The sequence below is a fragment of the Populus trichocarpa genome, chromosome 1, assembly GCF_000002775.5.
Source record: "Populus trichocarpa isolate Nisqually-1 chromosome 1, P.trichocarpa_v4.1, whole genome shotgun sequence".
NCBI lineage: Eukaryota > Viridiplantae > Streptophyta > Magnoliopsida > Malpighiales > Salicaceae > Populus > Populus trichocarpa.
The window spans coordinates 926,474-946,798 of record NC_037285.2 but is presented as its reverse complement, the minus strand read 5'-3'; the positions used below and the strand labels follow the sequence as shown (position 1 = coordinate 946,798).

The window sequence follows — 20,325 nt, the reverse complement described above, 5'->3', positions numbered from 1 at the left end:
TTTTAAAAAAAACAATAGACAACACACTTGTCTGCTTAGATTTCAACCATCATTATGATGACCATAAAATTAGTATAGACCTATATTTCCCATAAAAACCCAATTTATAACCCATTTTAACCAAACAACACCTCAAAAACACCTATAAACTAATTTCTCAACCCAAGAAATCTTAAAAATAGTCTAAAAATAAAAAATTAAACTGGATTAGAGTTTTCTTCCTCAACTTTGATATATATTTTTTAGAAAATATTGAGCTTTTAAACAACTACCATCGAGTGCTACTCTATTCAAATAGAACCTATGGACACCAAGATAAACTGATTTGTGTCTAGAATATCTAAAAACAATGAATTTCTTTCTATACGCTAGAATCAAGTGAAACTTTCTCTTTCCTTCACAAACAGGGACTTGAAAATAATAATAATAAAGTTTTGTATCAAAACTAAATTTAGAAAAACATAAGGGACCAAAAAGTTCAAATTTTAAAATTTGAAGTACTAAGCTGTACTTTTCACGCCAACTTTAAACACACCATCTATTTTCAGCAACTTTTTTTATGTTATTTTTCTTTTAATTTTATCTTAGGCCAACAAATACAAAGCAATTAGCTATTAACTTTGCAATTAAAAGACTCAATTGATGAAAATAAAAATTAAAATATCAAAAAAAAAAAAAAACTCCAATCCATAGTTAACGTTTAACATTATTCACCACCACCATTCTGTTTTAGTACATTTGTTATATTTTTATCTCTTGAGAATGACAAGTTTTTTTTTTTTTTTTTTTCCATCACGAGTTAAGTAAATTAATTGTTTGACTCGAGTCAACCTCACTTTTAGACTTGAAAAGAGTTTTTGCCATTCCATTCATCTTATTCTGTTTTTAGTCGGTCTACAAAGGGATGGTGCCATTCTAGTCTACTACTGTAGTCCGTTGAATTGGTGAAACCTGGTCCGGGTCAAGTTCTAGATCACAGGGCAGATTTCAGGTCGGTGGGTGCCAGGTCTAGGTTTAATATCAATGTTAGCTAGCAGCATGAGCTTGAGGGGATTACTTGCATGGAGACTGCCAAAATAGAAGATGAAAAGAAATTTGTTATCAAAAAAGATTTTCCAGTCTCCATACGGACAACCTAAAAGAAGCTGTTACAACCTGTGCAAGCAGCAATCACTACACGAAATAAAAGTTGAACATTGCATACATTATCTGAAACTGTTACCCCCCCCTACTAAAAACAAGGTCTCATGGAAAAATTGGGGCCGATGGCCAGGCCGTCAGAGGGCAATGCCACTAAGAAGGCAGCACTATCAGTAATCAAAGTTTCACTTGATGGATCAACCTGCACTTATCCCTGGTGCTTGTCTGTTGGAATGTTAAGGTCTTTGAATATTGGGCTGTCGACACCAACACCCATTACATTGAGGCCATTGTCAACGTACATAACAGTACCAGTGACGGCAGAAGCTAAAGGTGATGCTAAGAAGGCAGCAGCATTACCCACCTCATCTGTTCCATCAGTTTTTTGAACTTAGTAATGACCATCATTTGAAGAAAATGAAGGAATCATAAAAATTAGAAATTGGGAACTGTTCAAATTTACCTGCAGATAGTTCTTTTTGCAAGGGTGCATTGGCTAATGAATATTCAATCATGGTGTCAATAAATCCAATTGCTTTGGCTGCTCGGCTTCTTAGTGGACCTGTGCGGTAAAGAAAGAAAGTTGAGGCAATGACAACAAAGGAGATACTTATAAAAGGTACTAAAATCTGTTGATATCAAGGCAACCCTGACCCCAAGTGACTTAGCGACAACTTAAAATGCACTAATCCGAAAATGGGCACAAAGAAAAAAGGACAGTGCTAAAGCAAAAATGAAGTATTTGTTCTTCCAGCTATAACCATCACCCAAGCTGTTTACCCTAAAAGTGGATCTAATTCATGCAGAATTACACGCAACTTGGAAGTCGAAACCATGACCAGATGGAAACACTGATTGGATGGTTCTACCATGTCACAGTGCATTGGAGGGTACCCATCTATAATGGGGCAGAACAGATAGGTACTTTACTTGCCAATCAATGTATCTAAAGAGATGTATCCTGGTAAAAGTTCTTAAGCATCTAGTAATAGCTTTTGTGCATGGATTGAGAGCTACATATCTAAAGCACTAAGGGGGTGTTTAGCACAACTTTTGCTTCTGTTTTTAGGTGCTTTTGAAAGTGTTTTTGGCTTGAAAAAACATTAAATTGATGCTTTTTTTATGCTTTCTGATGGTTTTGATGTGCTTATGTCAAAAATAAATAAACAAAATTATTTTGATGCATTTTCAAGCAAAAAGCTATTTTAAAAAGCACCCTACACCACAATCCAAAACACCCCCTAAGTTGAGAATTAAAATAACCAATACATCAGAGAATTCATACAGTTGCATATTTAGGGGTTTCAGAGAAGAAAACCCTTAACAGAACTTTATATTCCAATCAAGTTGTGTTACTTAACAAGATGAACCAAATTATATTCTTTGGATGCTCTTACTTTGGGTCGAATGGGATTTTTATATTTCCTTGAAAAAGATAAGAAACTAATAGAAAATTGTGGGGCAAAGTTACCAGCAGATATTGTGTTGACCCTGATTCTGTTTTTCCTTCCTGCTTCAAATGCAAGCACCTGTACAAGAATAATTAAGTCATGACAGTCACAATTGTTTTGTATATTCATAAATCATGCACCCAGGTAAGAAAGGAAATGAACACTTGCACGTGTGTCGCTCTCGAGTGCAGCTTTGGCAGAACTCATGCCTCCACCGTATCTGCATACGAGAAAAAAACTATCAACTATGAGAAATGATAATTCTGCGACTCCAGAAGATGCACAAAAATGTCAAGACAAACATACCCTGGTATGATCCTCTCAGAGGCAATGTATGTGAGAGAAATTGATGAACCACCTGTATCAGCAGAAATCTGTTTAAATCATGTTTGCATGTGTAAGGAAATTAGAGATATAACTGAAAATGCTGAAACATTACAGAAGAAAGAAGGCCTGCCTGGATTCATTAAAGGAAGGAAATGCTTGAGTAAAGAAACATATGAGTAACTGGATGCAGATATGGCTGCAAGATATCCTTTCCTTGATGTTTCCAAAAGGGGTTTAGTAACCTATTAAGAAGATGATTTCATTGTTATGTAGAAAAGATAACAATGCACACAAATTTCAACATGAGAATTTATTTTACCTCAGGCCCATTGGCAAGTGAGTGCACCAGGATGTCGATGCTGCCATAATCCTGTTTGACAGATTCGGCAACTTCCTGCAAAAAAACAACACATGGAAATTCAGTGGATATATAAATCTGCAGCCCATTATACAAGTTAAAATGTTTTTGAGGATGGCTAAACCACCAACAGAGCATGTCAATTGTTGAAATTTAAAAACAATTATGGCTTGTCTGGAAATTTTTATATGACATCAAAACATCTGGACACCCTATATATTCTAGGGTACAAAACTAAACAACAAACTATCAAATCTTTCAGTCAGAGAACAAATGAAATCTGATCTATGAGTAAGGTTTCGGAATTTTGGGCAAAGCAATACGACATAAACAATTTATATCAAGGAATGCAAATACAATGTCAATGGGTGGCTTTTGAAAGCATTCACCATAATAACAAGGGAAAAAGAAATTTAGGAGTCCATACCTGAACGGTCCACTTGCTGGATCCAGCATAACGCTTATTTGCTTTCACCTGCAAGAACATACATAAAAGCATGTTATATCAAAAGATGTTAGACCAATATTGTGTACAGTAAATAGGCTATATTCTTCTTGTCCATTACATCTTCAGGTACATCCTCAAGGTTGTCAAACACCGCATCAAGGGGATATACTTTGGTGATCTCCATCAAAGAACCATCTGGCAACCTGAAGAATCAAATAATTTGTTAGTAGATACAATCTATAACACACACATCAGAGCATAATTTAAAAGTTGCTAGCATCTTACACGCGAGATTCATCAAACTTTCCCCTTCGCAGGCTTGTTTCAAAAATGTTCAAAGCCTGCAACAGAAGCTTCCTAGTCACTAACAGAATACTTTTACATGGCACAGAAAATCTAAGCAAACAAAGAAAGAAATTTTGTAACGAAGAATTGATTTACTCACAGGCACCCATGTTCCAACCAGAATTTCAGCACCAGCAGCAGCAAGAGATTTTGCTATTGCCCAACCATATCCATTGTCGTCAGCCACACCAGCAATAAATGCCCGTTTACCTAAATATTACTTGTAGTTTAGTTGATCACAGATATGCAGAAGTATTGAACGTATTCAAAAGATGGCAGAATGTGGCCTTTATAGTAGTATTCAAAATTCAGTGTCTGTAGAGATTTGGCCAAATGTTGATTGATTTAAAATAAATGTTGGTTCCGTCATTTACTGAGGGAAAAAATTGATTTATAGATGCTGCTTACATAATGCTAAGAGCATATATAGGCAAGGAGGTGAGCATTCTAGCCAACAAAAGAGAAACAAGAGAAAAACAACAGTACCTCTCAAATCAATTGGCAATCCGGACAATGGCTTACTTTCATTAGATTCAGACATTGCCTTTGTCACAACCTTATTCAATTTAACTGAAGACGACATGAGTGTCCTTTTAAAAGGCTGGATATATGATATATGAGAACCACTCGCAAGCTTAGCCCATGAAGCCCCTTTAGAATTGGCGCCAAGAATAGCAGCACCTGCCTTAACCATTCTGCGAGAAGAGGAAATGCAGGGCCTTGCAGTTGCCATTTGAAGGCCAGAAGCCGCAGTTGCCGCCATTCTAAATAAATTAAACTTCTTAGAAGAAAACAGAGACCTGCAGAATATATAGAGATCATTCTCCATGCTGCATCACATAAAATCCATCTCTACAATATCATCTCAAAATCCTGCCTGGACCAAGCACGCCAAAGGTAGAAATCCATTTACGGATCACGAGTCATGAATCATAGCATATTAATTCCTAAAGTTAAACATTCTGTGTTACATGCATTTGCTTGCTACGTTTTCAGGAAAATCACTATTTTCTTTCAATGCAATTTTTTTCTCTTTTTTAAAACTTCCTTTGTACTCTCCATTCTTGTGACTTCTGGTCATCCATTTAAAAAACTCTCACTCCTATGATGAACAAGAAAACAAAATCTATGAATCCCAAAAACAAAAATAAAATTGAATAGCAAATCAAAATACTTCACTGGAACCCCGAGCTAATGGAGCAACAAGACAAGATTGTACCAAGATAATTAACAATATGAGCTAAACGGCAGCACTACAAGCTAAACTGTGTGCTTAAAATCTAAAAAGATCCCATCTTTCATTTTTCAAGTCATGCACAAACATCACATAACATAGAAACAAGCACTTCGACATCAATATCCACCAAACCATTCACCCCAATCAGTTCAAATCTCACATTCTAATCACAAATCCAACCCCATTAGAGAAAAACCAAGAGGTGAGCATACAAGCAAGAAATAAAACAATAAAAGCATACACAAAGAGAGAAAGCAAGCGAGGGCCAATGCATATGCTACCTTCGGAAAATGTTGAGAGCCGATGTGAAAGATGAGCTAATAAAAAAGGGTTTTGTTCTAAAAAGCTAATAAAGAAGAGATTTTTGCTTTTGGTCAGAGTTACAAAGGAAAGTTAGTCTTTTTGAGAATGAAGAAATGGGTTTTTGTGGGGTTTTCGATGAGATCGAGGGTAAGTGAACTTCGTTAGTCGCAGCAGCTAAAATTGTAATCGTCGAAAACTGACTGTTTGTTTAGTTGCTGTTTCTTTCTAGTTAGATAGCCTGGACCCTGGAGGCTGGTGCGATTAAGAGGCTAAAATAAAGTCTGGTCCCTCTATTTCTCAACTTTGATCAAATAAAACTCTATTTTAGATTAGGTTAAAATAACCCTTTAACATTTAATTTAATGTGATTTTAGTCCCTTTATCCTAATTTATTATCTGTGTACCAGTCAGGTAAATTCTATGTGGTATAGTGCAGTTGGAAAGAGGATTTAAGATTGCATTTATTTGAAACTATAGGGGTTAATTTGAGATGATTTAAAGTTTAGAACTTGATTTGATCAAGTACATGAAAAGGAGGGGTCATATGATGATTTTAGCAGTGATTGAGATATCATAAAACGCCGTGTTGGTTTGGTGGGATTCTGGTAATCTGTAATGTGGCAGATGAGAAAGTTAGTGTGATGTGTTGGGCTTGTAAGCTTCGCCCTACATTGATAACTCTGAACTTGTAGATGCCCAAGATAGGCCTAGGTTTGTCCGAAGAAAAAATATTTGAGCTGTACTAGATTCTTTTTGGTTGTTTTGTCATGACGAATTCAATGTTGAGTTAAGCCCAAACCCAATAAAAAATTTAAAAGATTAACTAAGGGGAAAGGTTTTTTTTTTTTTATTAGCTCTTCATTTATTTGATTGCACCTCAGTTTTTTTTTTATATATTTTTTTCTTTAATTTAATTTATTTATTTGATTTCATTTAATTTTTCATTTGATTTCATTTAATTTTTATATCAAATTTAGTTATTATTTTTTTAATTTCTATTTATTTTTTAATCATTTTCTTATGATTTTTTTTAGTTTTATTTTTTAATATTTGATTTCAAATTATTTTTATATCAAATCTGGTCTTACTTTTTTATTGCTATTTGTTTTATTTTTTTATCCTTCAAGGGTTGACTTTGGTGTTCTTCATAGGTTCTTTATTAAATTTGATTTTTTTTCCTATCATTTTTTTTTTCTATGCGGTTATCTTAATCAAATTTTCATGGTCGCGAGGTCAACAAGTTAACCTTGGTCTTGGTCGAGTTGATTTTTTTAAAATTAATTTTTTTTTAGTTTTATATTTTAATATTAATTATTTAATAATTGAACTGATAAGTTTCCTCGCTGATGTACATGTCAATCCCACCCAAATATCAATCTAGGCCTTCAAACGGGCTGGCTATCGAGTTCAGTTTCTTCTTTGAGATTGGGAGAATGATTACAGGAAAGGAATCATAAAGCTTGTTGAGTGTCCGAAGACCACGAGAGCAAAAGCCTGCTTTCTTGCTGGAAACAAAGGATGGTGGGAGAGGGGGGTCACTTACCTAATTGAGCTGTTAGGAAGGGACAGCTTGAGCAGTGGCTTCCACCCTTGACAACGCCATTTTAACTGGAAACAAAGATCACATGATGAACTGTTTAGCAGTCTACCTTCTGGGTTTTGAGGGTCATATCTCGTAGAGGCTAGGCTGCCTGCAAGAATCATTTCGTTTTGTTTTCTTGTATGTGTTTGTTTCCAAAATGGGAAGAGTGACCTATAAATCATAAAGAGAAACATGGGGATGACACATGCAATATGAACAGTGCATATTTTAGTATTAAATAATATTATATCATTAAAAAAAACTTTTTTTAGAAATGTATTGTTTATGTTGTGATGATTTGTATTTGTATTGAACAAGTAAAATATAAAAAAATTAATCTCTGTGTGTGTGGACACTGATCCAAGAACACATTAATCTTTGAGAGAAAAAATAATCTTTAAAAAATTAATAGAATGATTTGGGGCACCTAATCTTTAGCTCAATGAGGGCTAACTTAATTAATTTATTAGTAAATTTTGAATTTTAGGGCCAACATTTAATAAAAATTATTAAGTTTTTTTTTACTGTTTGGAAGTGTGGTTGTGGTTGTTTTTTAAAGTGTTTTTTGTATCGAAATGCATCAAAATAATTTTTTTTATTTTTTAAAAATTATTTTTAAGATCAACGCATCAAAACGATGCAAAACATACTAAAAAAAATTAACTTTTAGAAAAAAAAAATTAAATTTTAAGAAAACACGGTTTGCACTACGTTCCTAAACGCTATATAAATCAATGTAAAAATATATTTTTAAAATCATCTAAAGAAATATTTAATCTCTACTAATGCATCTCTAAAATATTTTCAACGTGTAACCAAAACAAAATCTCGCATACAAGGAACCTAGTAGTGTTTAGGCAATTCAATTTTGAGAGTTAAAACAAAATCATAATTATAACTAAAATTTAACTTGAAATTAACTTGATTAACACACATCAGCTACCCATTATTATCAAATCCATTGATTTCAAGTCTAACATTATTATTGTATAAAATTTTCATGGTGGAAATTTCCATTCCTGATCAAGATCCACATCCACCCATGACTTTATCATATTCATTTCCAATCATCAATATGATTATTATTGTTTGTGATATCATCCCCACTACATTCAATATAAAAATAGTATAAATCATGAACATCACTAAAAATTTTAGATTAGTTTTCATATTGAGTCTTTATATATATATATATATTAGTCTTATTAAATTCTATTTGGCCTGAGAGATCAAGCATGTAATCCATAATCCAAGATATAGTCTGAGTTGAGTTTTAAATAAATTGAGTAAAAATTAATATTATCAAATTATATTAGCAAGATGAAAGTGACATAATTAAAACTCAACTAATTACCTGGATTAATCCATTTGACCCGTAAATTTAGCTGTGATTAATGAGTTTGTAAAACACAAATCAGCTGATCTCGTTGATTTTTCAAATGCACCACTTTGTAGTTTCCTAGGTCACCAAATCTTTCTCAGTGTTGTAATATGATTGTTTCGGACAAAAATCTTATGATCTGTACATTTCCACTAGGTTCTGTAGCCAACAAAATCTAGAGGTCAGAAATGGACATTAGAAAATGATTATGACCTTTATGACAATATTTCAATAAAGGTGGAAAAAATGATACCAGCAAAATGCATGAATTACACGCATAAAAAAAGAGGCTATGGAATTTATTTCTTACCTTTTAATGTAGTTGTTTATCTCTTACCCACGCACATATTTTTTTTTTTCCCAATTTCATGTCATGTGATATTTTTGGATCAACTTTTTCATATCAAAATTAAACTTTAGATTAGTGTCTAATCAAATTTAATTATACATAGAGATAATATTTATGTATTATTTTTTAGAAAACAGGAAGGGAGTAAGAGAATACTACAAGAAAGTGACTTAGTAAATGTCATTAAACTTAGCCTATGCGGCTGAGAGATTAATATATTTCCATGCTAATTTCACTCGGGTTTTAAATTAAATTAAATAAAAATTAATTTGATGTGACATCTTATAAGTTAATTTAGTCAAATTTTAATTTAATTTTTTAAATAATATCACTTTATTTTTTATTTTTAAAATGATATTATTTTAGTTGACCCGATTCAACTCAGATTAAATCGTCTGATTTTCCAGATTTAATAAATTTAGCCTAAATCTGCTCACTATTAGGGAAGAAAAACTCGAAAAATAGGTTTCGAATTCTAATTTACAAGTCATAAAAAATGGGCAATATAGGTTTTTTCTTCTTCTTAAATTAGTCTATGGTGTATCCTGCTTCAATACAGTCATCATCATGTGAAGACTTGGAGTTCAAATATGCCATTGGCCACCATCGAATAACAGCAACCGCATAATAAAATTATAATTTTTTTTTATATGACTTAAAGTCAAGATGACCTTGGTAAATATTAATTTAATTTCTATAACAAAAAAGTTTTACACAATTTCTTTAGGGAGTGATCACCAAATACTTGAAGTTATTGCAGCAACTATCAATCATAAAAAAAATAATGCTAATCTTATACAATATATATTCTCATAAAATTTATTTATAAAAAAACAAATCTTTTGTAAGATTAACACTAATCTCATTGTAAAACTCTGTCAAATTATGTGTAATTGTGGTTAAGAGCTTTGTTAAGCCAATATAATAATGTGTCGGCCTTCTTGCACTATCTAATCCTAATTCTATCATTAAAAAAAAAGAGCTCGAAACTCTATTTCGATAATATTTCAGCTAAACATGATTTCAACCGCTTAATCAAACACTAATCTCGGTTTACTCTTACTAAATTTTTTTGTTTAAGAAAGATCCAACAATTCTCAAGATTCCAACCTCAAATGTTGCGAAAGAAATCCCAAGTTTAATCACAAGATTGCTATCCTCTGGGATCTGATAGAAACAAGGTTGACGAAGATACGAGCTACACATTGCCAGAAAAAGACTAGCCAAATTGCCAAGATTTTGAAGAGGAAATGAGTCATAATTAACAAGTGAAAGACAGTTTTTTATACTGCAACAAACAGTGAGAAAATTAAGACGAGACTCATGAGTCATGAGAATCAAGATCGGGTCTGAGTGGGAGACAGCTTATCTAATGATAAGATGAATTGAGATGGACACTACCCTAGAAATTGTTTGATTTGATAAGTCATGGCTGCACAGTGTAATGTATATGGCCCGGTCCTTATCACCTTTTCATCTTTGATTCTGGCCCTGAAATCAAGTTCCTCCTCCTTCCATAAATTCTTTTTCATATTTTTCTTTGAAAATTCATCTTGAGTAGCATTATCAAGTAAATCCGAGCCCATTTTGTTAAATATCTGCCTAATATCTCTTTCATTACCAGCTTATCTACATGGCTTGGCGAGTCCCTGTTGAAAATTGTTCATCGAGCACCCTCCTAGTCGAATAACAAATCACTTGCTGCAAGGAACAGGACACAGCAGCAACGTGATGAATTTTGTTCTTCTTAAAATTATATATAGCACACTCCTATCCTATTAGAATACATGGTTTAATAGTGAGTTTTTCCCACTATTGAATTAAATCGAAAGTTAATTTAGTCAAGCTTAATCAAAATCCTTTTAAATTTTGGTTAACTTTTTCATTTTTACAAAATGACATCATTTGAATTTTTTTAAAAAAATATTGAAGAGACACTTTTTTGGACCAACCTATTTAATTTATGACATTGAATGAGTTTATCAACTTTGGTTTTCTCCTTCTTGTGTGCTATTTTTTAAAAGTGTTTTTTTTAACTAAAAACACATCAAAATATTATTTTATTTATTTATTAATTTTTAATATCAACATATCAAAATTATAAAAAAATATTTTAAAAAAAATTTAATTTAATGTTTTTTTAGATTAAAAAACATTTTAAAAATAAAAAAATATCGCAATATCAAATGGGGGATTAAAACCAAACCGACTCCGCTAATGAGTTTATAACTTAATCGACATTTACATCTTTTTTCTTAAGAAACTTCCAATTCCAACCTTTTCTATTTTTTTTTTTTTGATATGGGTCCACCTCTTTGCTAATTCCAATAGGTTTGATTTTAATTAATAATAATCTCTTGACCGTTCATGATGATAAAGAAAATGACCGTTGGAGTTTTTTAAACAATTCTCTAACAAACAAAGAATAATTAATTTGCCTTCTTCCTTATCAATGTATATCTCTTGGCTTATCAAAATACTAACTAATTTAATTTTAATTTTAGATTATCGTTAGTTCGAGTAACATAAATTTTAAGATCATTGAGGTTTATCTGATCATTAATTTTAAGATCCTTAAAAATTAATTAAAATGTGTGTAAATTAGCTTGAACATCCATGGTTATAAAAAAAAAACTAATTTTCCTTTTCTTATCAAAACACATCTCTCCACTTATTAAAAAATTATCAACCATTATAAGATCTGTATTTAATGTATTTAATGGATGTAAAAAAACTTGTATCTTAAGGCATGTATCGATCACCCAAGACAAACCCTAAATCCAAAATAAAATAAAATGTAAAGGAGAGTAATTATTTATGTTTTTATTATTTTTTGTGGATTCTAGATTTGATTTTCTCTTTTATTATTTATCTATCTCTTTTTTAAAATGGATATATAAATAAGATAACTAGAATTAATTAATGTTATGGTCCCATCTAAACGAAAAGATCCGTTATTTTTGTGTGATCAAAGAAGTTGAAAAGGAGTACGTAGGAGGAGGAGTTTTATTAGGAATTAGTTATCAATATAGAAGACTAATTATCCTTGACTTGATGAAACAAACTTAGCATTATTTAAGGATTAATTACTTGTTAAGATAATCCCATTACTATATAAACACTCCTTGTCTCTCCCATTCTCTCTACCGTTAATGAGTACAGCAATAGTTTTATTGGCTATCAACACTTGCTAGCTAGGGTTTGGTTTGTGCGTGTGTGTGTGTGATATGAAAGAAAATAGTTTATCAAAGCTAACATTGCATTGACACATTGAATATTGAGAGTGTTTGAGGCCATTGGCCAGCTTTGCTCATCTTTTAAACATAAATGACAATAGGGTTTCTCGGATTTTCTAGCTTACCGGCAGCAAGTCTTATCGACACACGTTCTTCACCGTCGCCGGAGTCCGGCATAATCATTGGTACCGCACGCTCTTCACCATCCCAAGAACCAGTCACAGTCCCGGAAAAATTTAAGTTGTCTGTGATCAGGTTTCGTAAAAGGTTTGTTCTTGCATTATTACGTGATAATACATTAATTATTCTCCTTCGACTCAAATATTAGCTTGGTCCCATGTTGCCTATCAAATACTTCAAGCTGATCTATTTACTCAGAGAGTTGTCAAAGATCATGCCCTAGCTAGGTTATAGAATGCAATAGAGTAGTCTTTATATAGATGGATAGATGTGACTATATATATCCACTTGCAATATGTTACTTTTGTTATTAATTAGGCGTTTTCTTTCCTAGATAAATCATAGAATATTATGGTAATTAATCAGTCAAATTATGTAGGTGTTAATTACATATCTAATCAAAGAAAAATAGATAATCTAATTGCATCAAGAATCATGGACGTGGATAAGTAAAATTGACGTGAAAATCTAAAATCGCAAGAAAAGTAAGAAACTAGAACCTTTCATGGACATTAAAAATCTGATGAGATCTTCAATACGAATTATATGGCATCAAAATAGTAGACTTGCAGATGATTTACGCGTCAATATTACTTCAATGGCATATGTTTTGTGTTTATAATTTATATTGATAAGAACACTTAACAACAAGGCTAAAAAATAGAATTGCTTATAAAGCTTATTTCTTCGAGTCCTTGATTATACGCTATACCTTTGCTGGATAACTGTTCTACTCTTACTGCACAGTCCTATTTTCTCAAAATGTGGCAGAAAAGAAATTTTGTCTTCTTTCTAGACTATACACAACTATACATGTACAGGTTGACTTTTGGATTTTTTTTTTGACAAGAAGAGAATATTTTAAGGAAACTCATGTATCCCTTTTCAAACAAATGTAAATAAATTGAATGTTATAACTATATTGTATGAATCTATTTTAATTAATAATTGTTTGGCAGATGATAACTTTGATCTATTTTTAAATGTGGGTGTATTTATTCATAATTATTAAATCTAATTTGAAAATAAACCAAACACATGGCCGGGTCATATATAGATGAGTGTGATACTGTTTAAATTGTTTTTTAGAAAACTCAACTCGGTGAGAGTATTATCCCAGGTCAACTTATTTTTTTATATCTAGCCTAAGTTAGATAACATTGTTCTAAATTAATGATCTAACTGGTTATGCCGAGTTTAATATGAATATTTTATTTACGTGTTCTTGTAATTTAATAAAAATAACATGTGAAAAATATTTTTTGTGTTTCACTTGATGTTTACAATTGACACGAGAAAATTTTGAAAATTTCTTAGATATGATTTTTTCTTCATATAAATAACGAAATTGAGAAATTTTTGCACCATATGGCCTCACTGGAGGTGGTTTTTCAATCCAAGGCAGAAAGTATAGTGTTCATGACTGTTACTCATGCATGGTGATGAATTATTTGGAATTTATAAATGGATAAGATTGAGAAGAAAGTGAAATTAAGGAAAGACTATCAAATTTCAGAGAAAAGTAAAGATTTTCTAAGGAAGGAGATGGCATCTTTAATTTTCCCATGAAAGTAATATCCCACTGGCTATGATCTGATCATGGAAGAAATGACCAAATTTGTGGCACACACTCTTCTAAGTTGACCTCTCTTCCCTGTTCCATTTTCCACCCATATTTTCTTCTTCAATAGCAATAATAAAGGATTCTGAAAATGACTTGCAACCTCCACTCTATTCCTCTCCTCTCAATTTTTTCCTATAAATCGAACTCTCTTGCACCACACTCTTATCCATCTTCCTCATCTGCATTAAACTTCTTCTAGTACTTCTCCTTTTGTTTTTGAATGTTTGTGAGTTTCTTTTGAGGAGTTTAAAACCCTGTGTTCAGCCTCTGGGCCAAGATCAACAGTCCTAACAAGTTATCGTGCACTGGTAATGTATTCTTGCACAGTCTCGAGCCTTACCTTTTCTATTTTAAGGATTGAGTTTTTTTCTTTCCCCCTTTCCTTTTAGTTTATTTCTTATTTTCTCTTTTTGTTAAACGTGGCCATGCATGTAGTCTTGACGTCCTACGTTGCTTGCCATTACATTATTATTATCTATGTCTCTTTTCTATCTCCTTCAAATTTTGATGATCATCAATTCTCATATCTTCGTTCCATCTCTGATCGATTTCTGATCTTATTTTGCAGAACAAACATTCAGTTGCTGCTATGGATTCGTTCTCTTCCACCAACGCTGTGCTAAAGGTTCGTAAAATACTAAAATTATGTTAATAAAAATATTTTCAAGAATTTGTAATTAAATACCCTGATCCTACCGTGTTTCATTTAGTACAGAATTTAATTTCATGTTTTTGAATTTTAATTTTCGCTTTTCGGTATTGGCCAGTTATGTGCAACTGAGTTATAATTAATAACAATATTATTTGTTTTTTTTTAATAAATAAATAGAAGCAGGTGACAGGAGAAAGTAGTATCATCTCTAGGGAAAATGTAGCTGTGAAGAGAATCAGAACTGAGGAAGAACAGGAGATTGCTAACAGAAAGCCTTCCCTTATTTGGAAGAGAACTGGAGGGTGGACAGCTGCAAGCATCTTGCTAGGTATTCATAACCAAAAGAGAAAAAAAAAAAAACTTTCAACTTCTTATTACGTAACTAATTATGGCTTGTAAGAGAATGTAAGCGATCGACTAATCTTGTTGTTTTGTTTCCACTCCATTCCGCTGCAGCAAATCAATGCCTGGCTACACTAGCTTTCTTTGGAGTTGGTGTGAATTTGGTTCTATTCTTAACAAGAGTTCTTGGTCAAAGTAATGCTGATGCTGCCAATAATGTCAGCAAGTGGACTGGCACAGTTTATCTGTGCTCACTCGTAGGAGCTTTCCTCAGTGATTCATACTGGGGTAGATACTTGACCTGTGCAATCTTTCAGCTAATATTCGTCTCGGTGCGTAATATATGTTATCCGTTTTAGAAGTTGAAATCTGAATTTGTTTTGTAACTTTGATGTGATATGCTAACCATTGTGTGTGTGTTTATTAGGGATTGGTGCTCGTATCGGTATCATCTTGGTTTTTCTTGATCAAACCAGATGGATGTGGTGATGGAAAATTAACCTGTGTGCCGGCAACATCGATGGGACAAGTTGTTTTCTACTTGGCTATATACTTAGTAGCCTTTGGATATGGTGGACATCAACCTTCCATAGCGACATTTGGAGCAGATCAATTTGACGAGTCGAAACCGAAAGAAAGAAATTCCAAGGCAGCTTTCTTTTGCTATTTCTATTTTGCACTCAACTTTGGATCTTTATTCTCAAACACCCTTTTGGTGTACTTTGAGGATCATGGCAGATGGACACTAGGCTTCCTGCTATCATTAGGTTCTGCAGTCGTAGCCTTGGTATCATTCTTGTTTGGGGCACCTGGTTACAAGTACGTAAAACCTTGCGGCAACCCTTTGCCGCGAGTTGCTCAGGTGTTTGTGGCTGCAGCTAGGAAATGGGATGTTATCCCGGTGAAAGCTGATGAACTGTATGAACTAGAAGGACCAGAATCTGCTATCAAAGGGAGCAGGAAGATTTTTCACAGTGAAGAATTTGAGTAAGTACTGAAATCCTTCTTATAAATTAATGATTCTTTAAAGTGTGTTAGTAGCTCATTAAAGCCTCAATCATCCATATTTTCCTCCTATGAGACTAACCCATATAGATCAACTACTGAAGTGGTCGTTTTGTCAAAGGCAAAACCACATGGAAATAAGGTTTGTTCCAAGGTCGATAGCCATAAATTTTAGTTTTGAGCATGCCATGAAAGGGACTGGTAAGTGATTTACGATTACTGATTTTGTTTCTTTTTTAATGTTGTTAGGTTTTTGGACAAGGCAGCAACAATGACAGAGGATGATTTGAGTCACCAAAAGAATCCATGGAGGCTTTGCACAATAACTCAAGTAGAGGAAGCCAAATGTGTTCTTAAAATGTTACCTATTTGGTTATGCACTATTATTTACTCTGTTGTCTTCACTCAGATGGCATCCCTCTTTGTTGAGCAAGGAGATGTCATGAATTCCTATATTGGAAAGTTTCACCTCCCAGCTGCTAGCATGTCTGCCTTCGATATCTGCAGTGTCCTTGTTTGCACTGGAATTTATCGTCAAATCCTCGTGCCATTAGCTGGAAGGTTAAGTGGTAATCCTAAGGGGTTAACTGAGCTTCAGAGGATGGGAATTGGACTCGTCATTGGAATGCTAGCAATGCTTGCAGCGGGTGCTACTGAGATTGAAAGGCTCAAGAATGTTATTGAAGGGCACAAAGTCAGCTCTTTAAGCATATTTTGGCAAATTCCACAATATGTTCTTGTTGGTGCATCCGAGGTTTTCATGTATATAGGTCAATTGGAGTTCTTTAATGGCCAAGCACCAGATGGGATCAAGAGTTTTGGAAGCTCACTTTGCATGGCTTCAATCTCTCTTGGCAACTATGCCAGTAGCATGCTAGTTAATATGGTGATGAAGATTACAACTAAAGGTGACAAGCCTGGATGGATCCCAGATGACTTGAACACAGGACACATGGACAGGTTTTACTTCCTGATTGCAGTGTTAACAGCCTTTGATTTCGTGATTTACTTGTTCTGTGCCAAGTGGTACAAGCCTATCAACATTGATGACAGTCAGGGAATTGAGATGGAAAAGCAAGAAGATGATGTGCTTGCAAAAGTTTAATTAGCTCCACCTTAATTTGAACCAAATTTGGAGGCCAAGATCTCTTTCCCCGTGTTCTCAAACCATCATATGCTTGTTGGTTATTCCTAGTTCTCATTATCCTTTCTAACATTTGAATGAGTACTTTCGGAAGGCTCGTTTCGACAAGAACAAAGCTTGACCTTTGCTTGTTGAAGGAATGATTGCTTTTTTCTCCTGGTTGTAGGATTTGGTTATATTTATTATAAATAAGTTTTGCAGATCTTGATCAGATCTTGTCATGTTTGGTTATGTTTATCCAAGTTTGATTGGAATGTAATATTTCTATGTTCCTTGTGGGGCATGCTTGCTCATCAGATTCTCTTCACTTTCACACTGCTTTTGGCTGTCCTGCCCTTTTCTTTAAAATTGCTCATATTCCATATTTAGAACCGGTTTGGTTACAAGGTGCACCTTTAGTGCAGCCTGCGTTTCGCCACCAGGTGCACTGCTTATAGCCTAACGGAGCCTTTGTAGGCTTAATCCAAACAAGTTTAAAGAACAAGTGCACTATAATATATATGACCCACCCTTAGATCACCAACATCTTGACATAAGATGAGGTGGTGTTTTTTGGCCAGTCTGCACCTACCCCAGATGCAATATGTTGAATTCTAGGAAGCAGATCAGCATCAAGAAACAATCCACTCTAAGCCTTAGGATCAGGACTCACTCAGCCTGCAACAAGTGGAACTAAATTGACACAGAACACAGAATTTGAGCGTCATGCTCCATTCTGCAATAGCTTCCATGTCTTTTTAGTGGATTTCACATCATGTTTTGTAAGGAGACATAAGTTGTGGAGAGGAAATTGACAAGTTTCTCATAGAACTACAAGAGATTGATCCAGATGGCCTATGCTGCTATGCAGTAGTGCTGCCTTGCCCTTATCTTTACATCAAATTATTTCTATCCATGTTGCTTTATCTTTGGTATCAGCTCACCAGAATAATTGCAATCAACAGTTATGAAACTCCACATAAGTCTAATACTTGTCGAATTATGACAGCATTTTACCAACAGATTGATCAGGGCAGATCGATGAATTTAGTGTTCTAGATCAACCACACATTGCGCGCTCTCCCCGTTCCACTAGGCTAAACCCGTGAAACTGACAAGCACGCACGCGTGCGCGAACATGCAAACACACAAGAAACTGCCATAAATTCAACATATTTTGTGTCTGCCTCTGATGTGAACTAACAAGTTTGTTTCTTGTGGCAGCAGAAAGATATGACATGGAGCATTAGGGCTAGTTCCTACCTTCCCTGAAGCCAATTATGCAGATTCCTGAAAGCATACAGCCTTTAAGGAACAACAGAGAAATTCAAAGCAGAAGATAAGAGGGACTTCCTTTCTAGAATGACTTGTACATAACCTAAAAGAATAACATTTTCTTTGACAACCCCATGTTGTGATTTGTGAACAGATCAGAAACGTATCTCTTTAAGGAATGGACAGCAACTGGTCATCATGGAAGTGCTAGAAAAATAACCTTACCTAGGGACTAGGGCAAGTTCACCTTGCTCACTGATAACTGATGGATCCAAGAACCTACTAAGATCCAAATGCATGCATGTACTTATTTCATGATTGACTATTCTCTTACTTGGTCTGATGGGCTCTTGTTGACACCATGAATTAAAGGGTCTCTTTATGGCTGTACCATTCTGCAATTTGGTGCACTCAATTTCTCTCTAAGCTAAAAGAATTTCAGTGGGAATTTTCTCAATGGAAGAATTTTCAAAATATCACTCATTGTTCTGAGAAATTCTCCATAAAGCTAGAAAAATGTTCATGAATGAGTTATCCATATCGAAGCTATTGCAGTCTTGGACAAAAATTTAAAATAAAAAAAAATGATAACCAAAAAGCAAAATCTGTTATAGCATATCCCATTTCATAATCATAGCAGTAGCATTTATCATTAATCATAGCAGTAGCATTTATCATGATTGCTACATCCTAATCCCATTATTCATAAAAAACAAAAAAAAATTAAAAAAATTCACTTAAGTGGAAAAAACATTGTGTATTTACTATGTACATGTATTATTCCAGGGATTACATTGTGGATATAAAGTGTTTATACACTAGACGACACTGTAGCATCATGAAAGCATTATGTTTGTTGTTTTTTAGTAAAAAATTATTGTTAGGGGCGTTGTCTTTGCTGTTTTCTGTGCCAAAAACAATTGAGTCTGGCTTGGCACCTAGACCCAACGCTATTAGGTCTGCCTATCAAGCGAGACCCAAATCGCTTCTAACAGGTGTTGGGTCTGGTTTGGTAACCAAACCCAACGTTATTGGGTCTTGCTCGTAGCCAGACCCATGGCTATTGGGTCCGGCTTTCAACCAGACCCAGATAAGTTCAATTTTTTTTCCTCTTTATATTTATTTTCTTTTCTTTTATGTAAATTTTTTTTTCATAAAAAGAAAATAAATTGTTGAAACTTTTTTTATACTATACTTTAAAAGGTGTGAGAAAAATATTGTACATTTACTATAGATATAGATTCATTGCACTGTGGACTACAATATATACATAGGGTGTTTGCACTGTGGACAACACTGTAACACTATAAAGACGTTGTCTTTGCCGTTCTTTAGTCAAAAAGTGTAGCCGGAGGGCATTGCCTTTTTTGTTTTCTGTGTCAAAAATTATTAAGTATGGCTTGGCGGCAGGACCCAATGTTGTTGGGTCCTTCTGCCCAGCTAGCATGATCCAATAATGTTGAGCCATGCTGCCTAGCAGGACCCACTAGCACTGGGCTCTGATGCCCACCTGGGTCCAATAACATTTGTCGAGTTTATTTCATTCAAAATTCAGGCTTGCAATTGGCCTAGAGTAAACTGGTTAACCCGCCGAGTCAACCCGAAACTCGGGCAACCCGTCAAAAACCCAAAAGAGACCCGTTTGTTTTTTAAATATGTTTTTTATCCTACCCAGAGACCTTAATATGTGTAGCCTTACATGTTATTCTTTTTTTTATTCAATCAATTTAATGTTCTATTTTTCAAGATTCAATATCTTGATCTACATTTGTCTCTTGGTTTTTCAAGTTTTGTTTTTAGGTGCCATTAATTATTTTTTATTGATTTATTAACGCACATAATTCTTAATTTATTTGATTATATGTGTGCATAAACTTTTTGATTTGTTATATTTTTTGAACTACCAAAATATGTTGAAAAAACTTGTATAGATAATTTTTAATAAAAAATAAAAATATTTGACTCGC

General features: G+C 33.8%; 2 protein-coding genes across 4 annotated transcripts; one reads left to right on the top strand and one right to left on the bottom strand.

Annotated features, from left to right (window-relative positions):
• Positions 1-1,077: 1,077 nt before the first annotated feature.
• On the bottom strand, positions 1,078-5,833 carry LOC7455770 (enoyl-[acyl-carrier-protein] reductase [NADH], chloroplastic). 2 transcript variants are annotated; one of them, XM_024597920.2, is made up of 13 exons: positions 5,588-5,833; positions 4,556-4,833; positions 4,170-4,279; positions 4,010-4,065; positions 3,843-3,927; positions 3,704-3,751; positions 3,238-3,312; positions 3,049-3,160; positions 2,898-2,949; positions 2,760-2,811; positions 2,612-2,669; positions 1,604-1,702; positions 1,078-1,509 (listed from the first exon to the last, which is right to left on the bottom strand). In XM_024597920.2, the coding sequence occupies exons 2-13, from the start codon at positions 4,830-4,832 to the stop codon at positions 1,349-1,351; spliced, it is 1,185 nt and encodes a 394-aa protein (XP_024453688.2). In that variant the 5' UTR covers position 4,833; positions 5,588-5,833; the 3' UTR covers positions 1,078-1,348. The 2 variants fall into 2 exon arrangements, with proteins under 2 accessions (XP_024453688.2, XP_002297662.3); XM_002297626.4 differs by having other exon boundaries at positions 4,556-4,869; positions 5,588-5,832.
• A 6,225-nt stretch (positions 5,834-12,058) lies between these two features.
• LOC7455769 (protein NRT1/ PTR FAMILY 7.1) lies at positions 12,059-17,400 on the top strand. Of its 2 annotated transcripts, none has more exons than XM_024601175.2 (6): positions 12,059-12,424; positions 14,530-14,586; positions 14,791-14,941; positions 15,070-15,287; positions 15,383-15,942; positions 16,210-17,400. In XM_024601175.2, the coding sequence occupies exons 2-6, from the start codon at positions 14,551-14,553 to the stop codon at positions 17,063-17,065; spliced, it is 1,821 nt and encodes a 606-aa protein (XP_024456943.1). In that variant the 5' UTR covers positions 12,059-12,424; positions 14,530-14,550; the 3' UTR covers positions 17,066-17,400. The 2 variants fall into 2 exon arrangements, with proteins under 2 accessions (XP_024456943.1, XP_024456938.1); XM_024601170.2 differs by lacking the exon at positions 12,059-12,424 and adding an exon at positions 14,102-14,269.
• Positions 17,401-20,325: the final 2,925 nt, after the last annotated feature.